This window comes from Crocuta crocuta, unplaced genomic scaffold (assembly GCF_008692635.1).
Source record: "Crocuta crocuta isolate KB4526 unplaced genomic scaffold, BGI_CrCroc_1.0 scaffold1439, whole genome shotgun sequence".
NCBI lineage: Eukaryota > Metazoa > Chordata > Mammalia > Carnivora > Hyaenidae > Crocuta > Crocuta crocuta.
The window spans coordinates 72,540-91,986 of NW_027531312.1; the positions used below are offsets into that span (position 1 = coordinate 72,540).

The 19,447-nt window shown below is 43.4% G+C and overlaps 3 protein-coding genes across 3 annotated transcripts; all 3 read right to left on the minus strand.

The window, feature by feature from the left end:
* Positions 1-888: 888 nt before the first annotated feature.
* Positions 889-1,824, minus strand: LOC144237987 (olfactory receptor 51I1-like). The gene has a single exon (XM_077771706.1). The coding sequence runs from the start codon at positions 1,822-1,824 to the stop codon at positions 889-891; it is 936 nt and encodes a 311-aa protein (XP_077627832.1).
* Positions 1,825-7,792: 5,968 nt separating this feature from the next.
* Positions 7,793-8,746, minus strand: LOC144237980 (olfactory receptor 51L1-like). The gene has a single exon (XM_077771698.1). The coding sequence runs from the start codon at positions 8,744-8,746 to the stop codon at positions 7,793-7,795; it is 954 nt and encodes a 317-aa protein (XP_077627824.1).
* An 8,960-nt stretch (positions 8,747-17,706) lies between these two features.
* On the minus strand, positions 17,707-18,693 carry LOC144237969 (olfactory receptor 51M1-like). Its single transcript, XM_077771686.1, has one exon. The coding sequence runs from the start codon at positions 18,691-18,693 to the stop codon at positions 17,707-17,709; it is 987 nt and encodes a 328-aa protein (XP_077627812.1).
* Positions 18,694-19,447: the final 754 nt, after the last annotated feature.

Consider the following 19,447-nt stretch of genomic DNA (forward strand, 5'->3'; position numbering starts at 1 on the left):
TTCCTGTCTTCACCATCACAGACCCTTCCAAAAGGAGCTATTACTGTTATCAATTTTGCATATATTTTAAACACATAAATTAAGTGATATTTTATATAATTAAATTGCTTTACAGAAAGTGTTATCGTGTGTGTGTGTGTGTGTGTGTGTGTGTGTGTGTGTGTGTGTTAGTTACTATCTTTCTATCTCTTGCTTAAGGCTTGAGTACCTATCAACCTGGGTCATTTTTTAAAAAGTTTATTTTTAACATTTTATTTTATCTTTTGAGAGACAGAAAGAGACAGATCATGAGTAGAGGAGGGACAGAGAGAGAGAGAGGGAGATACAAAATCTTAAGGAAGCTCCAGGCTCTGAGCTGTCAGCACAGTGCCTGATGTGCGGCTCGAACCCGTGAACATGAAATCACGACCTGAGCCAAAGTCAGATTCTCAAATGACTGAGCCACCCAGGAACTCCCTGTAGTGTATGCCATAGTGTGGCCAGATACTAACTCATTTAACGATCTACCTACTGACAGCCAGTTCATTTTTCTTTTATTATTTTATTTCAGATGTTGCCAAAGTGAAAAATCTCATTCACGTCTCTGTGTTCATAAAGAAGCATCAGTGTATAAATCTAGGGCAGTGCTAAGAATTGGCATTTCTGGGTTAGAGAGTAGGTACATTGTATGTTGACACAACAAAAGAGCTGACAAAATACTATCCAGTACCTATTTACATTATGAGATCTTGTGTATGAAATGTGGGTTATCAATACCTTCATTAACGTGCAGCCTTATCAGACTTCCTGACTTTGATAAGGTGATGAGTACTCTGTGCTTTCTGGACCACCTTTGGTGATGACAATGACTGGCTGGCAGTGACCATATCATTGGCCCCAACTCCCTTATTATTTTCGTTGAACAATGAGTTGGATTAGTCCCTGGCGAATCTGCTTTGTCTTAACACTGTAGATGATGGGGTTGAGCACAGGAGGCACCAAAAGATAGACATTGGCCAGGAGAAGACGGACTGCAGGTGCAGCATGCTTTATGAAGCGGTGCACCAGAGCCACACTGATCATGGGCACGTAGTACACAAGCACTGCACAGATGTGCGAAACACATGTGTTGAGGGCCTTCCGCCGCCCCTCCCCAGAGGTGATGCTCAGCACCGTGTAGAGGATCAGCACATAAGAGAGGACGATGAGCAGTGAGTCCAGCCCAAAAGTGGAAGTAACGATGCAGAGCCCCAGAATGCTGTTGGGACGTGTATCCCCACAGGGCAGCTGGATTAGATCTGAGTGAAGGCAGTAGGAGTGGGAGAGGACGTTGTGGCCACAGAAGGGCAGACGCTTCAGGAGGAAGGGCAGTGGGAACATGAGCATCACACTCTTCAGTCCAAGTGCGGCACCGGTCCCAGCAATACGGGGCCAGGTCAGGATGGCCGAGTACCGCAGTGGGTTGTAGATGGCCAGAAAGCGGTCCACCGACATGGCCAGCAGAACGCCTGACTCCATGATGGAAAATGAATGTATGGAGAACATCTGCAGCAGGCAGGCTTCAAAGCAGATCTCGTTGGCACCAAAAAGGAAGATGCCCAACACAGTGGGCAGTGTAGAAGCAGAGACACCCAGTTCTGCAAAGGCCAGCATAGCTAGGAAAAGGTACATCGGCTGGTGTAGAATCATGTTTTTCCTGATCACTGCCAGGACCAAACTATTGCCCACAAGGGCCACCAGGTATATGGAGCAGAATGGGAAGATAAACCAAGGGTACAGGGCCTCCATACCAGGGAGACCAGTCAGCAGGAAATATTTGGGGATGAATTGACTGCTGTTGAACATTTTCCTATGTCTGGAGTCCAGGTACTTTGACCAAGGCAGGTGACAGAGATCCAACCTGGGGTGAGACACATAAAGGTTATTGGAGACTGGGCGCCTGCAGTTTCCTCTGCCTTGTAGAATCTGCCAACTTATGTCTTTTCTCCCATTCATGACCAGTACCTTTTGGTCTTCAATGCTAAACAAAAATGTGGAGTCATACTTGCAAATAGGTATATCTCCAGAATAAGGGGATCTGGTAGAGTATTTTAACATTCATATTTAAGACTAATCCATAGTGGTTTCACTGAGTATATTTGGTAGGAACTGAATGTTTTCCATATCTCCATCAAGAGAGAGGGTATTGTGTAGTTTTAAAAAGACATCATTAGAAGAACACTAACACAAAGAGAGCTGTAATCTACCAGACTTTCTATAAATTCCCTGTTAGAAGGTGTTGGATTTGAAGGAGCCAATGGGGATGGGGGTTAAGAATAAAATTACTTCAATGTTAGCATAGACTTGATGAGGAGATACAGATAGTAAAATCCCATCTCTGCTACTCCAAGCATCATCGAAGACTGCTCTCCACTGGAAACACAGATTTATCTAGTTTTACTGGATAAACATCCCTAAAATGGGCTCAGGTCTCTACGTTCTTTCTTCAACCTTCTGGATGATCCCTTTGGCTCTTACACACCATGGGGGAAAACACAGAAAAATTCAATGTTTTTAAGGTTAATGAAAAGAGCCCACTAGAATTTCTATTAATGGAAAGATGTATTCTGCCCATTGGAGAATTCCTCTCCCGTTGTCAATCCACACATGACCGCGTGGTTAATCAATACTTGCTGTGTCAATGGGAATGATGGGCAGTAGTTCCGGAGTATGGTCCCTTCAGACCATGTTTCTGAAACTGCACATACAAAAACAAAATTCTTTACTTATGGTGGCCCACCTCCATCGTGCTGATACCTTCTGTAACCCTGCCTGGGAAGGCAAGGTGCAATTCTTGACACTATCCAAAAGATGTATCTGTTGAGAGAGGCAGAGACCTCTACATACCAAGATGTATCTATGAGAAAACTTCTGACCTCAGGATGAAAGATCAGTCGAAATCTATGTGTTAGAAAGAAAAACAAGAGAAGAAGAAAATGATATCTCTCTCATCAAGTATAGAAATCATATCTTGGGACCCCTGAATGGCTCAGTCAGTTTAGCATCCGGCTTCGGCTCACATCACGATCTCACTGTTCATGAGTTCAAACCCTGCATCAGGCTCTGTGCTGACAACTCAGAGTCTGGATCCTGCTTCAGATTCTATGTCTCTGTCTCTCTCTGCCCTTCCCCAACTCGCAATATGTCTCTGGAAGCAAACACAAAAACATGACATTGGGGGAAATATATAGGCGTGGAGGAAGTTGGAGGTACTGGAGGATGGGATACAGTTGAGTCTGTAAACATGTTTTTAAATTCCTAATTTCTACTTTTTAGTGGGCTTTGTGTTTAAATATGTAAAATAGAAATAGTCATATAGTATACAGAAAAAAATAAGGGGACTAAATATAATAATGTATATAAAAGAGTCTTATAAGGTACCCAGTAATCACCAGTTGTAAGAAAGTAATATTGGCCGTTATGGGAGATAATTGGGTCTTTGGTGAAGAACCATGGCTTCTCTCTGAGAGAGAGATTTCAGTGATGACATAGGCATTCCTTGACCAGAAACCCTTTATGCTGCTGCTACTCTGAGCCTGACCACTTTTCTAACTAGTATTTGGGATATATTGTCCCTTTCAGCTTGACCTTCCATTCCTCAATTCTGCCTGTAATAGTTTAAGTCATTTACTTCTTTTTATAGTGCATAAGATTCTGGTAAGTGTTTAGCAATTCCTCAGATTACTTAAGAGTTCAGTATTGATTTACAGTCATGTACTTTATTTATTGCTCCAAGATTTTTCATGTCATATATTTTGCAATTTGGGAGCAGTGTGCATAAAAGGTAGGGTTGCAGACTGGAAGCAGATTGACTTTGCTGGGATCCTGGCTCAGTCACCTTCTGAGGGGCTCTCCATTCCCTATCTGTAAAGCAGAGAAAATTACAATATGTAGCCACAGGCTGGTTTGAAGCTTAAACAAGTGAACCTGTATGGAGCAGTTAGCATACAATACACTTTCATAACTGTTACTATTGCAGTTTAAATAATGATAATAACAATCTCAATGAAAGTCAGGCATTTACTTTTTATATAATCATTTTTCACTCGGGCCTTTCTCTCCCATACTTATGGATAGTATTCTTTTTCTTTTCTTTTTCTTTGCAATTAAGCAATTTCTTAATTCCCTACAATTTTCTAGATTGAGGAAATCAACTTTGTTTCTTTGTGCCTGCCTCTTTACATTGAGCCATTACAAGTGTCTGGAATACCTCTGAGGCATCATTTACTTCTGCTTCCTGATCCATCAGGGGCACTACATGTCACCCCTATTTTAAAAGGCTGCTGCTTTCCAAAAGCACCTGTGAGCATTAAAAACAAACAAACAAATGAACAGACAGGCCAACAAACAAAAAATGTTTTGTGTAGTCCTGTGTAGAACTGCCAGTACCGAGTATCACCCATCACGTCAAAGGAATATGCCTCTGGGTGACACAGGCTGTGGGAAGGGAGAAGTGGTCTGGGATCCAGGCCACTGGATCCAGGCCACTGACAAAGTTTGGGTTTGTCATCTTCATTGTCTGTTGGCCAGTGTATTAATTTTAGAGACACTAAGGAAAAAAAAGGGAAGAGACCTGATTCTAAGATGCATGGGATCCCCCTGGTGCTTCAAAATGGTCTGGTGGAGGGCGAGTCAGTAGTATCCGAACATCATCCATCAGTTCGAATTAGTAAGAAGAACACTGTGTTTTGCTCCCCCGCTAAGATTGAGGATAGGAGGAAAAGTCTTCGTATCCCATATGTGCATCCTCTTTGAACAGCACACTTCTTGGTGCGGATAAAACCCCAGTGAGATTTAGTTTCTTGACTGGCACGTCCTAACATGTCTTTTTCCTCCTGGCAATTCCGGCACTTTTTTGTTTTGTTTTTGCCATGTTTTGATTTCCACTCCTGCTTTTCCTTTCTTTTTTTTTTTTTAATTTTTTAAAAATTTTTTTTATTTATTTCTAGGAGAGAGAGAGAGAGAGAGACAGCGTGAGCAGGGGAGGGTCAAAGAGAGAGAGGGAGACACAGACTCTGAAATAGGCTCCAGGCTCTGAGCTGGCAGTCAGCACAGAGCCCGATGCGGGGCTCGAACCCACGAACCACAAGATCATGACCTAAGCAAAAGTTGGACGCTTAACCGACTAAGCCACCCAGGCGCCCCTGCTTTTCCTTTCTTCAGCACTTCAGCATTCAGTTCCACTAAAAATTATATTTTTGAACAAGTACAACCTGCACCATGGTTGTGTAACATCTGGCTCAGATGTCAGTCCTGAGGTGTCTTCCTCACGTCAGGCATGTGGTTAATCACTTCCTGCACTAGCACTCATGTCTACTGTAGCACTCAGTCCCATATATCGTGTTTAGTTGTTTGTTAGTCGTTCAAGGAAGACTCAGGACCTATATTTTATTAAGCCATGCCACCAAGGCTTAATAAAAGGAAGGGATACAGGGAGGAAGGAAACAGGAAAGAAGGTACATATTGATGTATGATGATATATTCCAGCTGGGAGCTTGGGGTGGAAAATGCTAGAAGAACTTTGTCTTCTTCTATCAGATGAGAATCTCTCTGAAGACAAAAATATGTACTATCCTTTTACCTCATTGTATATGAAGAGCTGTTATTATAGGAGTTCTGAGATCCATGCTGATGAATGAGGTGTGTGGGTTGAGTTGGAAATATTATGAGAAGAGGCTAAAGCAGGTCTTATCCTCACAATACTTAAAATGACCCACGCTTACACATTTTATAGCTTGAGAGAGTGAGAAGTTGGCATTTCGAGTGACTTGCCCAGCCCCACTGGCAAAAATGCAGTTAACAAGGAGAGCAAGGAAACCTGGACAAAGGCCATACAAGGAAGCTAGGGATAAATATGTGGGTGAGGTGATGAGTCAGCGGGTCGGGATGCAGGACAGTGAAAAGCACAGGTCATTGAGGAGCTAGGGTTGAATGGGACCAGGCCCCACAGGTTATGTGGCTGCCTGCATGGGACAGAGGGGACAGGACTTATGGTGTAGAAAGTGAAGGAGAGGAGGGTAAATCACCCTAAGAAACAAAGATTTAAAAAGGGAATTAAATATCTGGCTTAAAAAGATCTAGATTTGGGGACAAAATGGAGGTTTCCCTATCCCAGGTTTCCTGAATTAACAGAGAAGAGTTGAGTAAAACAAACTCAAGTGTTTCTCTGCCTGAGGGTTTCTGGATAAGTCTTCATCCTCCCGGGAAGGGTCTTTCTTGGTAAGCCTGTGCTGGAAATGACATGCATCTCAGACCGAAAACCCCAGGTTTAGCTCACCTGAACAGATTTCTCCTTCTCCTGATCCCACAGGCTGGACTTCCAGGCCAACTCCGCTCCTCCCCTATGAAAACCCCCCAGCCCTTCAAGGTAGCTGGTCTCAGGCCAGATCTCCAGCTCACCCCCTGGAAACAGGCTGACTGACCTTCTTTATCATGACTTCAGCTCTAGCCTTCTGCTTCCCCCAGTTTTGCTAGTCAGTCCCCTGGGAGACACAGGCAAACCAGCCTCAGAAGAATGTGCTGCCTCCAGGCCTGCAGGAGTAATGAGGCCAAAAGCAGAGGATCCCAGGAGATGCTCTCTGTGGAGCCACAAGTCAAACTCTGAGAAAATATAGAACAAGATGGTGCATGTGCGTGTGGATGTGTGAACATACATATCTATGTGAGCATGCTTTTATGTGCATTTGTGAGTGTGTAAATTTATATAAATAGGTATATGAACATGTGCCTGTGGGTGCAAGTGTATGTAAATGTATGCATAACCATGTTCCTTGTTTGAGAATTTTGTCTGCAAGGTTGCATGAATGTATGAGCATGTATCCACAAATATATTTACCATTGAACATATAGTCACATAGGTGGTGATATGACAGAGGTATGTCCTTCAGTCACTAACCCAAGGAAAGAACCTCCAGATCTGAGAAAAAGGTGCAATTGAGTATAGAGTCATGTCTGTGTATGTGCATGAATGTATTGCATTTCTCTATAATCTTAAGTATTTGTAGGTCGGTATATATTTGCTTAAAGAGTCTTCTAAAATACTCTTATAATTGTCTCATATTGGTCAGTGACATTCCTGTATCCGTTAGGGACAGCAGAAATTGCCTTGTGCTGAAACTGGTAAAGTATGATCAAGCAGCCCTTGGAATCTGCACCTTGTACTCAGATCTGGCAGTTCTTTTGTTAGGTTGGTGACTCAAGGACACGCTTCTGTCAGATCATCACACTACTTATGGATCCAACACACTCCCAACCCCAATTTTTCTCACTCTGGTTATAAATTAGGACTTTATGCCTCTCCTAAACTTAGTTCTGTCAAAAAAAGAAACATTAGAAAGTTCAGCTTAGATCTAAGAATAGGTTGTCCCTGGTGAATGTATATAGTAGAAATATTATATTTTGATGAAAGGTGGCCATCTCTTAGGTTAACCCCCAAAATTTCTCATATCCCCAATGACATTACTGTAGAATTAAAACTCTACCAAATCAGTAGAGGAGAAAACACAAAAATCACTCTGAACATGCAAACATTTAAGTAAAAGAATAGAATCATTCTTTTTAAGTAAGAAGGTAGTAGATATATATTTGTAAGTGTATACATAAGTAATAATAAGCATCAACTTTATTTGCGTTTAACATTAGAGTCAACTCATGATGTACCATCAATTGATCAAACTAAGATAGGTAAACAGCACCTGCTTTGTGGTATGAAGGCTCTAAAAACAGGGTTTTATGCATTCTTCATTTGGAATTGCTGTAGTCCATTCCCAGTGTCTCACTGTGTCTTCCCCAGTGAAACCACCTTGAGGATGGCCCTGCGAATCTGCTGGGTCTTGATGCTGTAGATAACAGGGTTCATCAGGGGTGGGAAGAGCACAGACACAGTGCCCATGAGGATATGCACCAAGGGTGAGGTGCGGTGCCCAAACCTGTGCACGATGGACAGGCCTAGCACAGGCACATAGAAGCAGAGCACAGCCAGAATGTGCGAGACACAGGTGTTGAGCGCCTTGAGCCTTTCCCCGGCAGAGGCGATGGCCAGCACGGTGCGGAGGATGATAGTGTAGGAGAGCAAGATGAAAAGGACATCAGAGCCCATGGCCAGCATGATGATGCACAGCCCATAGAGTCTGTTGAAACGTGTGTCAGAGCAGGCCAGGCGGATCATGTCCTGGTGAAGGCAGTAGGCATGGGAGAGCGCCCCGGGGTGACAGTAGTCAAACTTCAGTAAGTGCAGTGAAGGTGCGGCAGTGATGGCAGCACTCCGCATGCCCAGCACAGCCCCGGCCAGGGCCACACGAGGACCTGTGAGCACTGATGCGTAGCGCAGTGGGAATCGGATGGCCACCAGGCGGTCCAGAGCCATAGCGAAGAGCACGGCTGACTCCATGAAGGAGAAGGAGTGTAGAAAGTGCTGCTGCAGAACACAGGGCACCAGGCCCACCACCCGGGCATCAAACCACAGCACGCCCAGAACCGAGGGCAGCGTGGACATGCACAGGCCCAAGTCTGTCACTGCCAGGATGGCCAGGAAGTAGTACATGGGCTGATGGAGAGAAGGCTCAGTTCGTACCAGATGCAAGATGATAGCATTACCTACAAGGGCCACCAAGTATCCTACAAAAATGGGTAGTGAGATCCAGTGGTGAGCCCATTCCAAGCCTGGGAAGCCTGTCAGCAGGAACATAGAGAAGGTAGTGTTGTCATTTGGTAGGGTGGATATCCTCATTCTCAAGAAGTCTATTCACTCTAGGAAAAGGGGTAGTATGTTGAAGGTTACTAGACCATGACCATCAGCACACCTGCTCTCACTGGACACCAGTCCCCTGCTGGCCCGCCTGGCCTCTCTGGGCACTGTGGACTCAGTGACCTCTCAATTCACCACTGTCCACACAGCTTGTCCTTTTCCTGCTTCCTCCTTTCTCTTCTTCCCATCCAACTCTCTACTTATCTCAGTGACAGTAAGCCTCAACAAGGGTTTTCTCTACCTTTGTTCTTAACCAGCTAGTGAAAGGTAGGGTTGTTGTTTTTTTAAATGTAGAAAAATCTAGAGCTCTAACTTAATAGGATGCTGAGATACTCTGAAATTCTGGTACTCCTAAGTTGTCTTCTTTGTCTGACCTTACCCCTTCGAGCTTCTCCTGTAGAAGAAATTATATCTAATTTTCCTAAGCAAATAGAGAATGCCTTAGAGTTTCCTCATCCAGTCTGCTCTCCACTCTATCTCCTCATTGTCATTATGAGATCCTCTGCACGTATCCCTGTGATTGAGAGAAAAGGTATCCTGCTTCCTCCCACACCCAACCCTTCTCAAAGAACCCAGGACTCGCTCTCTGGTACCTCATGCCTCAAGCATCTAAGGTCCCTGGGAAGTCATGCTAATTCATCCTATACAGGCTACCTCTTTAAAGTTGCTTCCTTTACCATAATTCCTCAAATTTCTTTATTTTTAAATCTAATTTCAGAGTCCACTGACATGCCTGCTGCTCCCTCCCTCCATCCCTTCCTCCCTTCCTTCCTTCCTTTGTTTTAATGTTTATTTATTTTTGAGAGAGTGTGTGTGTGGGTGTACATGAGTGGATGAGGGGCAGAGAGAAAGAGAGGAGACAGAAGATTCAAAGCAGGCTCTGTGCTGAGAGCAGAGAGCCTGATGTAAGACTCGAACCCACAAACCATAAGATCATGACCTGAGTCGAAGTCAGATGCTTAACTGACTGAGCCACCCAAGCATGCCTCTTTATTTCTCTTTCTCTCTTTCTTTCTCTCTCTCTCTTTCTCCCCTGCCCCCTCTCTGTTTCTTTCTCTGTGTTTTTAAAGGTACTTCTCCTCAGAAATCAAGCTGGAGAACTGACACCACTTTAATCAATCAGGACAATTTATTAGAGTAGTATTTCCCAAGTAGCTATTGTGAAAACTGCATGTCTGTAAGTGTACCTTGAAACAGAAGCAATAATGACAAAGCTTGTTCTTTGCTTGAATAAGCTTATTGAAAACTAATAAAGATAGGGCTACCTGGGGAGGTGCTCACAAGGCAAGCCCTGCTATCTTGGATCTCCGTGTCTCATATAACATTTGCTTCTGCATCCTCATCAGTAAAAGAATGATAATGACATTTCCTAATTAAAGGATGGATGTGCTTTAATTGCTGCACAATTACATAAAATTTACCACCAAGTCTGGAATATAATAAACGATAAATACATCTGTTATTGTTATCAAACCACTGATTTTCTTATATTCTTCCCCTATGGATTTTACTCTTTATCTCCTCCTATTATGCAAAAATTAACTCCATCTCCTCTTTAATATGAGAGTGCTTTAGACCTCGGCATAAGTGCCATGTGCCTTTGAAAGACTGGGGAACTACTGACAGCCAAACAGACTGAGGGAGTAATTGGGGGAAAGTGGTAAAAGGGATACTGAGGAATGGATCACAACACATACTGAGGGACAGACATGAAGCTGAGGAACGGGGGAAGGTATAATGAGCGTCAACTAGAGGAAGAAAGAGAGATAGTGAAATGGTGGCCTTAATAAGACTATGCTGAGAGGCAAGTTGGGGAGACCCAGGGTTCAGGATGCAGAGGAGGCTGGAAGAGGAGGAAATGGATGAATAAGGACAGAGTATGGTGAACGCTCATGAGGAAGATGTTGAAGGACAGAAAAAGACTGGCCGGGTGTCAGGGAGAAAGGCGCTTGTGTGACTTCAAGGAAGAGCCTGAGGCAGACAAGATGAGGGCATGTGAAGCAGATCTGGGAGGACAGAGGAGCCAGAGGATGGCGAAGCTGACATCAGAGAGAGGTTTCTGGAAGGCTGAAAGGAGGGAGACTGGTGCCAGACAGACATGAACTGAGAATGGGGGAGAGGATAGAATCTGAGGGACAGTGAAGGGGAAAACCAAGAGCTAAACTGATAGGAAGCTTGAGGATGAGGGAGGATGGGGGAGGAGACGGAAAGCAGAAGGGAAGGGGCAGAGTCGAACAAAAGAGGGAGATTGAGGAGAAGGAAAAATCTGTAGAGACCACATGAGAGAGAGGCTGGGCAGCAGAGAGGCAGCGGATGGGGGACGTCAAACACTGAGGTGCTGACACGGAGAAGCATGAGGAACAGAGGGTTGGGGAGTACCCAGGAATCTCCCACAGCCCTCTGTTCAGTCTCACCCTCTCAAGCGCACTGGGCAGTGAAGAATCTGTGGAGACCTGTGGCCCCCCAGACACAGTTCATTAGGCCGCACAGGGTGGTGGTGAAGAAAAGTAGCTCTGGAGGCACACCTGCATTCCAATCATAACTCCCACATTGATTAACTCTGTAGTTGGGCACATTCTTTGCTTAATCTCAGTTTTCTCATCTGAAGGAGTGGGCCACAGTACCCACACTGTCGATTATGGAGCCATTTATAAGAAAGTCTAAATGGGGTGCAGTTAGAACCATACACTCAACAGATGTAGGTTGTTGAGTGTAGTTTTCAGCACTGCCTTCTTATTGGAAGATCTCCACAACAGTTCTCTACCATATGTGAGCCATAGCTCTTCCCTTCACTTCTGCAGCGGCCTCTCAGGGAAAGCAGATAAGTGATCCAGCAGTAGCCAGGAGTGAGAAGTTCAGGGTTGGGACTCTGAGCTCTTTAAGCAGTTTCTGGACAGCCAGCCACAGGACTTTGGTGAAGTGACCAAATCCTTCTGCACCTTAGGCTTTTTCTGTGATGGAAAATTTCCACATGTTCCTGCCTTCTTTCCAGGGAAACTATGTGGGGAGCCACATAAATTGGGATAGAGTAGAGATTATGATCCATCCCTGTCATAATCCTGTATCATTCTAGTCCGAAGCCCAGCCCAGTGCTAGGAGAGGTCACCAAGAGGGCATGACTCTAGGTTGACCTACAAGATGGACCCAGGTAACCCAAGACTTATGACCCTCTCCTCTAGTCTTGGAATATGCATTCCACCTTGCCCTCCCCACTCTCAGAAGCTGCTCCAAGAACACAACCTTAAGACAGGAAGGTGTTGTTGAGCCCATCTGCATGGTGTGCATGACCGACCCCAGTTAAGATTCTGGTGGTGGGTGCAGAGAACTACTTTCCTTGTGGTGCCCAACACGTGTCTTGTATAAAAGTTCCCTTGCTTATTAAACCTGCCATCTGCCAATCTGGAGGGGCCTGTCTCCATCTTCAATCTCTCCCTGCCCTCCAGGTACCAGGACCAGTTTCAGATCTTACCCAGGAAGCTGCTGTGTTTGCACACCAACCCCCAGTAACAAATTCTGGTCTCTCTTTCTAACCCAAAAGATCCAGGGGGAGATACATGGGACAGCAGCTCTAAGCACAGACTGGCCGTAATCCTGGAAGCTGCCCTATACCATCACCCGCCTTGTAGACTTGCTAGATAAGAGGTACGAGAGATCATTGGGTTGGCTGCCTCTATCCACCTTCAACAACTTACTGGTCCCTTGCCGTCTGTGGCTTCTTTCTCCAACCCTGTAGCTCTTCTCACTTTCTGTCCCGGTCTCTTCTGATTAAATCAGGATGCTCTGCTGCAATGGCACTTATACAGCTCTCTGTCTTCCCTGGGGTCTTAGGCCCTCAGAGGAAACTCCTTAGATGATTGTAGACCTTCAGGCACCGAAGAGGGATCAGTATCTTCCCAGAACTTAATTGTTGGGCACACCATTTTTCTTCCATGGAAACTTAGTAACTCTCAAGTACCACCATGAAATATTTCAGTAGAACAGATTCTTTATTCTCTATTCTCCCACTAGCTGCTTGTTGTTACAAGAAAATTTATTGGTTGACCCTTCTGTGATTTCCCAGTCCAGCTTCCCTTTGAGACTCTCTTTCCTACTAGGTAGTGATTCTTGCTCATTCATTCAACAAATACATAGACACTGCAAGCTTTGGAACATATACTTAGATGTAAAGATCGATAAGACAATCTCTGCTTTTGAGAACATCTCTACAAAACTGTGTTTTGTAGGAGGCAGAATTGAAACGGACTCACTCTTCATGGCAGAGTAACAAACCAAAAAGATTCACAGGAAATATAAGTATTTAACAGATATTCTTTACTCTTTCACTGGATCCAGCATTCCAGATAGGGAAGGAAACATACAAAGGCTCACAATTGTCACAAAGCAAAACATTATAAAATTATGTGAATTTCAATTACCTGAAAAATGTGTTTCATTATATGAAAAATATGTATTTTACAAATACAGTGGCAGCTTCAAAGTCTTAGAGATGTATCAGGGTATTAAATAACATGATTGTAAAGATATTTTGCACATGGGAGCATAGAATTGGTGCCAGTGAATGGGTTGTGCAATTTATTGTCATTAGCATGAATAAATGTAACTTTGATGAGTTGTATTTTGTTGGTTGGTTCTCTTTTTTTACTGAAGAGGAAGGCACGGTAGCTGAAAACATAGACACTGCACATGTTTAGAAATTCTATGAACTTAGTACTAAAAGAAGTTCACATTTGTAGCGTAGAAGTTAAGGAGAAACTAAGTAATTGTGTGTGTGTGTGTGTGTGTGTGTGTGTGTGTGTGTGTGTATTTTTGTTGAACTCCCTTCAGCAAAACAGGCATTTGTCCTAAATAGACTGACCCAGTCTGGAGAGAAGGCCTGGCATAACTGTCTAAGAAAGTCATACAGACTTGTGATTGGGTCTTGGTCTAGGATGCAGGAAATATTTAATTAAGGGATATTCTTTTCCCCTGCGAACCTCAGGGTACTCATTTTAAAATGTCAAACACAAGAACACTTACTTCCTAGCTTTGATGTGAGAATTAAATAAAACTGTGAGCATAAAAATTGTTAGCTCTTGGGGCGCCTGGGTTGCTCAGTCAGTTAAGTGTCTGACTTCAGCTGAGGTCATGATCTCACAGTTTGTGGGTTCGAGCCCCGTGTCAGGCTATGTGCTAACAGCCCAGACCCTGGCACCTGCTTTGTATTCTGTGTCTCCTTCTCTCTCTCTCTCTGCCCCTCCCCCACTCACACTCTGTCTCTGTCTCTCAAAAATAAATAAAAAACATTAAAAAAATTGTTAGCTTTTATCATCATTGCCATCATCAACATAATCACACATACATTCTCTTGTACTCTTTGTAAAACATTCCCTTTGGTTATAAAACTCAAATGTGTTTTTTTGGAAACTTTGAGTAAGAAAATAATGGAGAAATGCATAGAAAAATGATATATATCATAGGTTTTTTTCCTGTGAATATAAATGTTTAAAAGTTGTTGCACAGCAATTGTCTTTTACACAGAAAATTTAAATTTAATATTATGTTGAAAATAGTCTTCTCAGTATTTATGTATACTTTTTAAGAGCCAACTAATATTTTATCAAATGAGTATACTATAATTTATGTAACATGCTCTGCCTGGATACTTGGATGCTTAGAGGGGTTTTTTTTTATCGTAATGAACAATGATACAATTAGCGTGTAATAATCATTTATTTATTAATACAACAGATATTTATTGAGCACCAGTATAGATGCTAAAGATAGCTCTGTGACCACATAGAAAAAATAAGCCCTTGTACTCAGGGAATGCACATTTTCATTCATAATTATTTTAGTAGGATAGATTTCTAGAAGGGGTGCTTCTGAGGCACAGAGTATGAATGCATTTAAGTCTTTCAATGCATCTTGCTTTCCGTAAAAGACAAATCGAAGGGTGCCTGAGTCGCTCAGTTGGTTAAGCGTCTGACTTTGGCTCAGATCATGATGTCACACTTCATGGGTTCGAGCCCTGCATTGGGTTCTGTGCTGACAGCTAGCTCAGAGTCTGGAGCCTGCTTCAGATTCTGTGTCTCCCTCTCTCTCTGGCCCTCCCCTGCTCACGCTGTCTCTCTCTCTCTCAGAAATAAATAAAACATTTTTTTAAAAAAGAAGAAGATTAAAATATGTCAATTTGAGTTTTAAATTCCAGTAAGGTAGAAGTTTTCAAACATGTCATTATCTCTATTTATTTCCTAATGGCAAAAAGGAATAAATTTAGTGGCCTGATTGTTAAAAAGTGGCAAAAATTGGTCTCAAACAAATCCAAATGCAAATCCTATGTTCCTTATACCTCGTTCTGCTAACAGGATCCGCAGAAAACAAGTTTCTGTGGAGTATGGGGAAGCCCATTCTGAGTGTCAGAGCTGCCATCCAGTGATGTGGCCTCCCATGTGGACTTCAGTTAAAGCTCAGAATGGAAGCTATGGTTAAAGAGCACTTGAGTTTAGGACTGGAAAGGCTCTAGTGCTCCTTAGGGTCTCCCACGCCCAAACCATTGGGATTCCAGTGGCCCTACACACACACACACACACACACACACACACACACGTGTACACACAGAACACTACAGAAACACAAGAGCATTTACATCCAGTTTTAGAGTTTTGTTCTTTTTGAAATTTCATTTTGTATGATTGTTTGTATTTAAATAGGACACATTTTAATTATAAAATATAAAGAGTGATATAATAGGACCCCCTGGGTGGCTCAGTTGGTTAAGCCTCTGACTCCTGATTTTGGCTCAGGTCATGATCTCAGGGTTGTAGGTTCTATCCCCACATCACGTTTTCTGCTGAGTGTGGAGCCTGCTTGGAATTCTCTTTCTCTCCTTCTCTTTCTGGGCCTTCTCTACTTGTACTGTCTTTCTCCCTCTCTAAATCAATCAATCAATCAATCAATTTTTTTAAAAAAGAATGATATAATAATCACTTGAGTGAATGCACATCTATATACATACTTGGGTTTTTTTAATGTTTATTTATTTTTGAGAGAGAGACAGAGTGTGAGCGTGGGAGGGCCAGAGAGACAGGGAGACACAGAATCTGAAGCAGGCTCCAGGCTCTGAGCTGTCCGCACAGAGCCCAATGTGGGGCTTGAACTCATGAACCATGAGATCATGTCCTGAGGCAAAGTCAGACACTCAATCAACTGAGTCATCCAGGCAACACTTTAATGTTTATTTTTGAGAGAGAAAGCGAGACAGACAGAGCGAGAGCACATGCACAAGTAGGGGAGGGCAGAGAGAGGGAGACACAGAATCTGAAGCAGGCTCCAAGGTCTGAACTGTCAGCACAGAGCCCAACACAGGGATCAAACCCACGATGGTGAGATCATGACCTGAGCCAAAGTAGGACACAACTAACAGCCACCCAGGCATCCCAAGAGAATTGAGTTTATTAAACAGACTCAGCGAGGTTTCTATTCAGCCAGTTCAGGGAGGAGGGGTGGTGGACTATATATAAGGGTTTTCCATGCCCCAGAACTGTGAAGAGTAACTCTCAGGAAGCACTTCCGGGTCATAGTAACCTATAGCATAGGAGGCTGGAGGCCCAGAGGGAGTGAATGCAGAGCTTGGGATACTGATGAGGAACACCTTTTGATAAATGCCATTATAAGGGAATCTTTTCAGTCTTTCTGGGTGTCAAGAGAAAAAGTTTCTCTAGAAAAGAAGTTCTTTCTCTTAGCTTTAAATCTCTATGTATGTATTTATGTATCCCAAAATTAATAGCATTTATTCTTTGAGCATCTATTCTCTGCCAGTCATTCATTGTATTTATGGAGATGTACTGGTTAACAAGGTGTGCATAATTCCTCTAAGGAGCTTAATTCAGAAATCCATTCTGGAAAAAGACCAAAAAAAAAAAAAAAAAAAAGAAGGAAGAAAAGAAAGAGAGAAAGGAGAATGAGAAGTCAAGCTGGAGCAGGAAGCAGCACATTACTATGTGACAGATGTTACATTGGGAAATGCAGGGTTCTGAGGGAGCAGACACATGGAGTATCTACTCTGGTGTTGGAGAGAGGGCTCTCAGTGAAATGTCCATGAGGAAGCAACCCCAATGCTGAGACTCCAACATGAATTTCATTTAGTCAGTGGTATGGGCAGTCTTCTCTGCCAATTTTAGGTTCACAATCTCCTGAGTGATGGGATCATGACTTACAAATGTTTGTGGTATTTTCCTTCGTTGAGATTTTGCCCATGTGTCATGTCATTGTGCAAGAGCTCAAAATTGAAGTACCCAGGAGCAAACACCGACTTCTGCTTCCTGTCAGTAAGTCCACAGGAAAGGTAAAATCAGAGATGAGAAGAGTTAGGAGTGGGGTTAAGGGCTTCTACTAGATGAACAGGACCAGGAGGGAGCACATCCACAGAAAGATCTGGAGGTGTTCTACCTAAATCAGCCACTAGGAAGGGTGACAAGTTCTGATTCTTCCAATGTGACTGAAGAGTACAAAGGATACAGCTTAGCCAGGACAGAAAATGAAGAGAAGGACTTTGACCAGGTAGAGGAAAGGGAAGTAGTCCCAAGGAACCCATTAAGGAAGGTATTTTCTTGAGGTGAATTTATGTCTTCTTTGCTAGGTTCTGTTCTGGATGGTTTTTATTGTATGATTCCTTTTTCATTTTTGTTTTAATATTTGTACGTTGATGATGACCCTCAACAGAGTCTTCTTCTGGGCAGTTTTTGGTGCTACCAGGACAGCAAAGTCTCATATAGGAGGAGGCATGATAATTTAAGCAAGAGAACATCAGCACTCTTAATTCATAACTCAAGAAAGAAATTCATACGTATTCTAATTAAGGCAGTGGAAAAAAACTTGGGGAACATGTGGAGTGATGGTAGGTTCTCAGTCCTGTAAATCTTTGGCCTGATTTGGGGACTTCTCCTGGGTACCCTCTAGAATCTTTAGCTCCAGGACTCAGCCCTGACCTTCCTATGACCCAAGAGTTTGCTGATGACATGGCGGATCTCCTTGGTCTTAATACTGTAGATGATTGGATTAAGCATGGGAGGCACAAAGAGATAGACATTGGCCATAAGAAGGTGGACAGCAAGTGGGACGTGCTTCCCAAAGCGGTGCACCAGGGACAGCCCCACCATGGGCACAAAGAATATCAGCACAGCACAGAGGTGTGAGGTACATGTTTGGAAGGCTCGGAGCTGCTCCTCTTGTGAGGCCAGTCTTGCCACGGTGTGCAGGATGACTCCATAAGACAGTGCAATGAGCACCAGGTCCAACATCATGGTGAACACCACCACTCCTAGCCCATACAGGTTGTTAAAGGTGGTGTCTGTGCAGGCCAAGTGTATTACTTCCTGGTGGAGGCAGAATGAATGGGAAAGGACTCGAGGCCCACAGTAGGGAAAAGTCTTCAGGAGGAGGACAAGGGGGACTAAGGCCACAGGTCCCCGGAAGATGACAGCCAGACCTGCCCTGATCACTCTCTGGCTAGTGATAATAACCGAGTATCTAAGTGGGTGGCAGATGGCCAAAAAGCGATCAAAGGACATGATCAGGAGCACTGAGGATTCCATGAAAGAAAATGAGTGGATACAGAACATCTGGATTTGGCAAGCTGCAAAGTAGATACCAGGGGATTTGAACCAAAAGATTCCCATAGTAGTGGGCAAGGTAGACACTGACAGTCCCAGGTCAGTGAAGGCCAGAAAAGAGAGTAGATAGTACATGGGTCTGTGCAGACGAGAGTTGGTCTTAATAATTATCAGAATGAAACAATTGCCTGAGATGGCCACAAGGTACATAAGGAAAAAGGGGATGAAAATCCAATGTTCGATGGTTTCCAATCCAGGAAAGCCAGTGAGGTAGAGTGTGGGGCTAAAAAGAGTGATGTTGGACAAGTTCATGAATTGAGGACTGACAGGAGCTGGCATTCCTCAGAGGTGGAGCTGAAAATAAACGGACATTTCTGGTTATTAGTTGTCCTGGTCTCACTAACAATCACACAGAAGGAGAATCATGACCATCAGCATCTTTGGTATCTCTAGTTCACTCTTATCAATTCTACCATTCTACTGCTATTTGAAACGGTCTTTGACAGCACCACCCTCACCAGCTTTTCATCAGCATTTCTGCAATGTCTATTCTTTCCCAGCCTCCTTTGCTGGCTTCCCTTCATTGCTCATGCTTGAATTATAACCATTCCTATTCTGGGCAATTTTCTGGCCATACTCTATAGTTTCTCTTGGCAATATCATCATTCACATGATTTTATTTACTATCCATACATTGATAAAGATCATATATATAACCCATAATTTTTCTCTCCTTTTTTTTTTTAAATTTCTAGTCTCCCATATCTTGTAGCATGCTGGATGAGCATCTGCATCTAGTTGTTTCAAAACATGTCAAAAATTCAACTTATAATCACTCTCCACCCCTGGTAGGGTTTTCACTTGTTTCGTTTACATTGACTCAGTATAGGAAATGTAGACCTCAGAAATAAGTTGAGAAAAGACATATATTTGAGAGATATTAGTAATTAGGCTGGATAAAACCTAAGAAGTGAGGGGCGCCCGGGTGGCTTAGTCGGTTAAGCGTCCGACTTTCGCTTGGGTCATGATCTCGCGGTTCGTGGGTTCGAGCCCCGCGTCGGGCTCTGTGCTGACTGCCAGCTCAGAGCCTGGA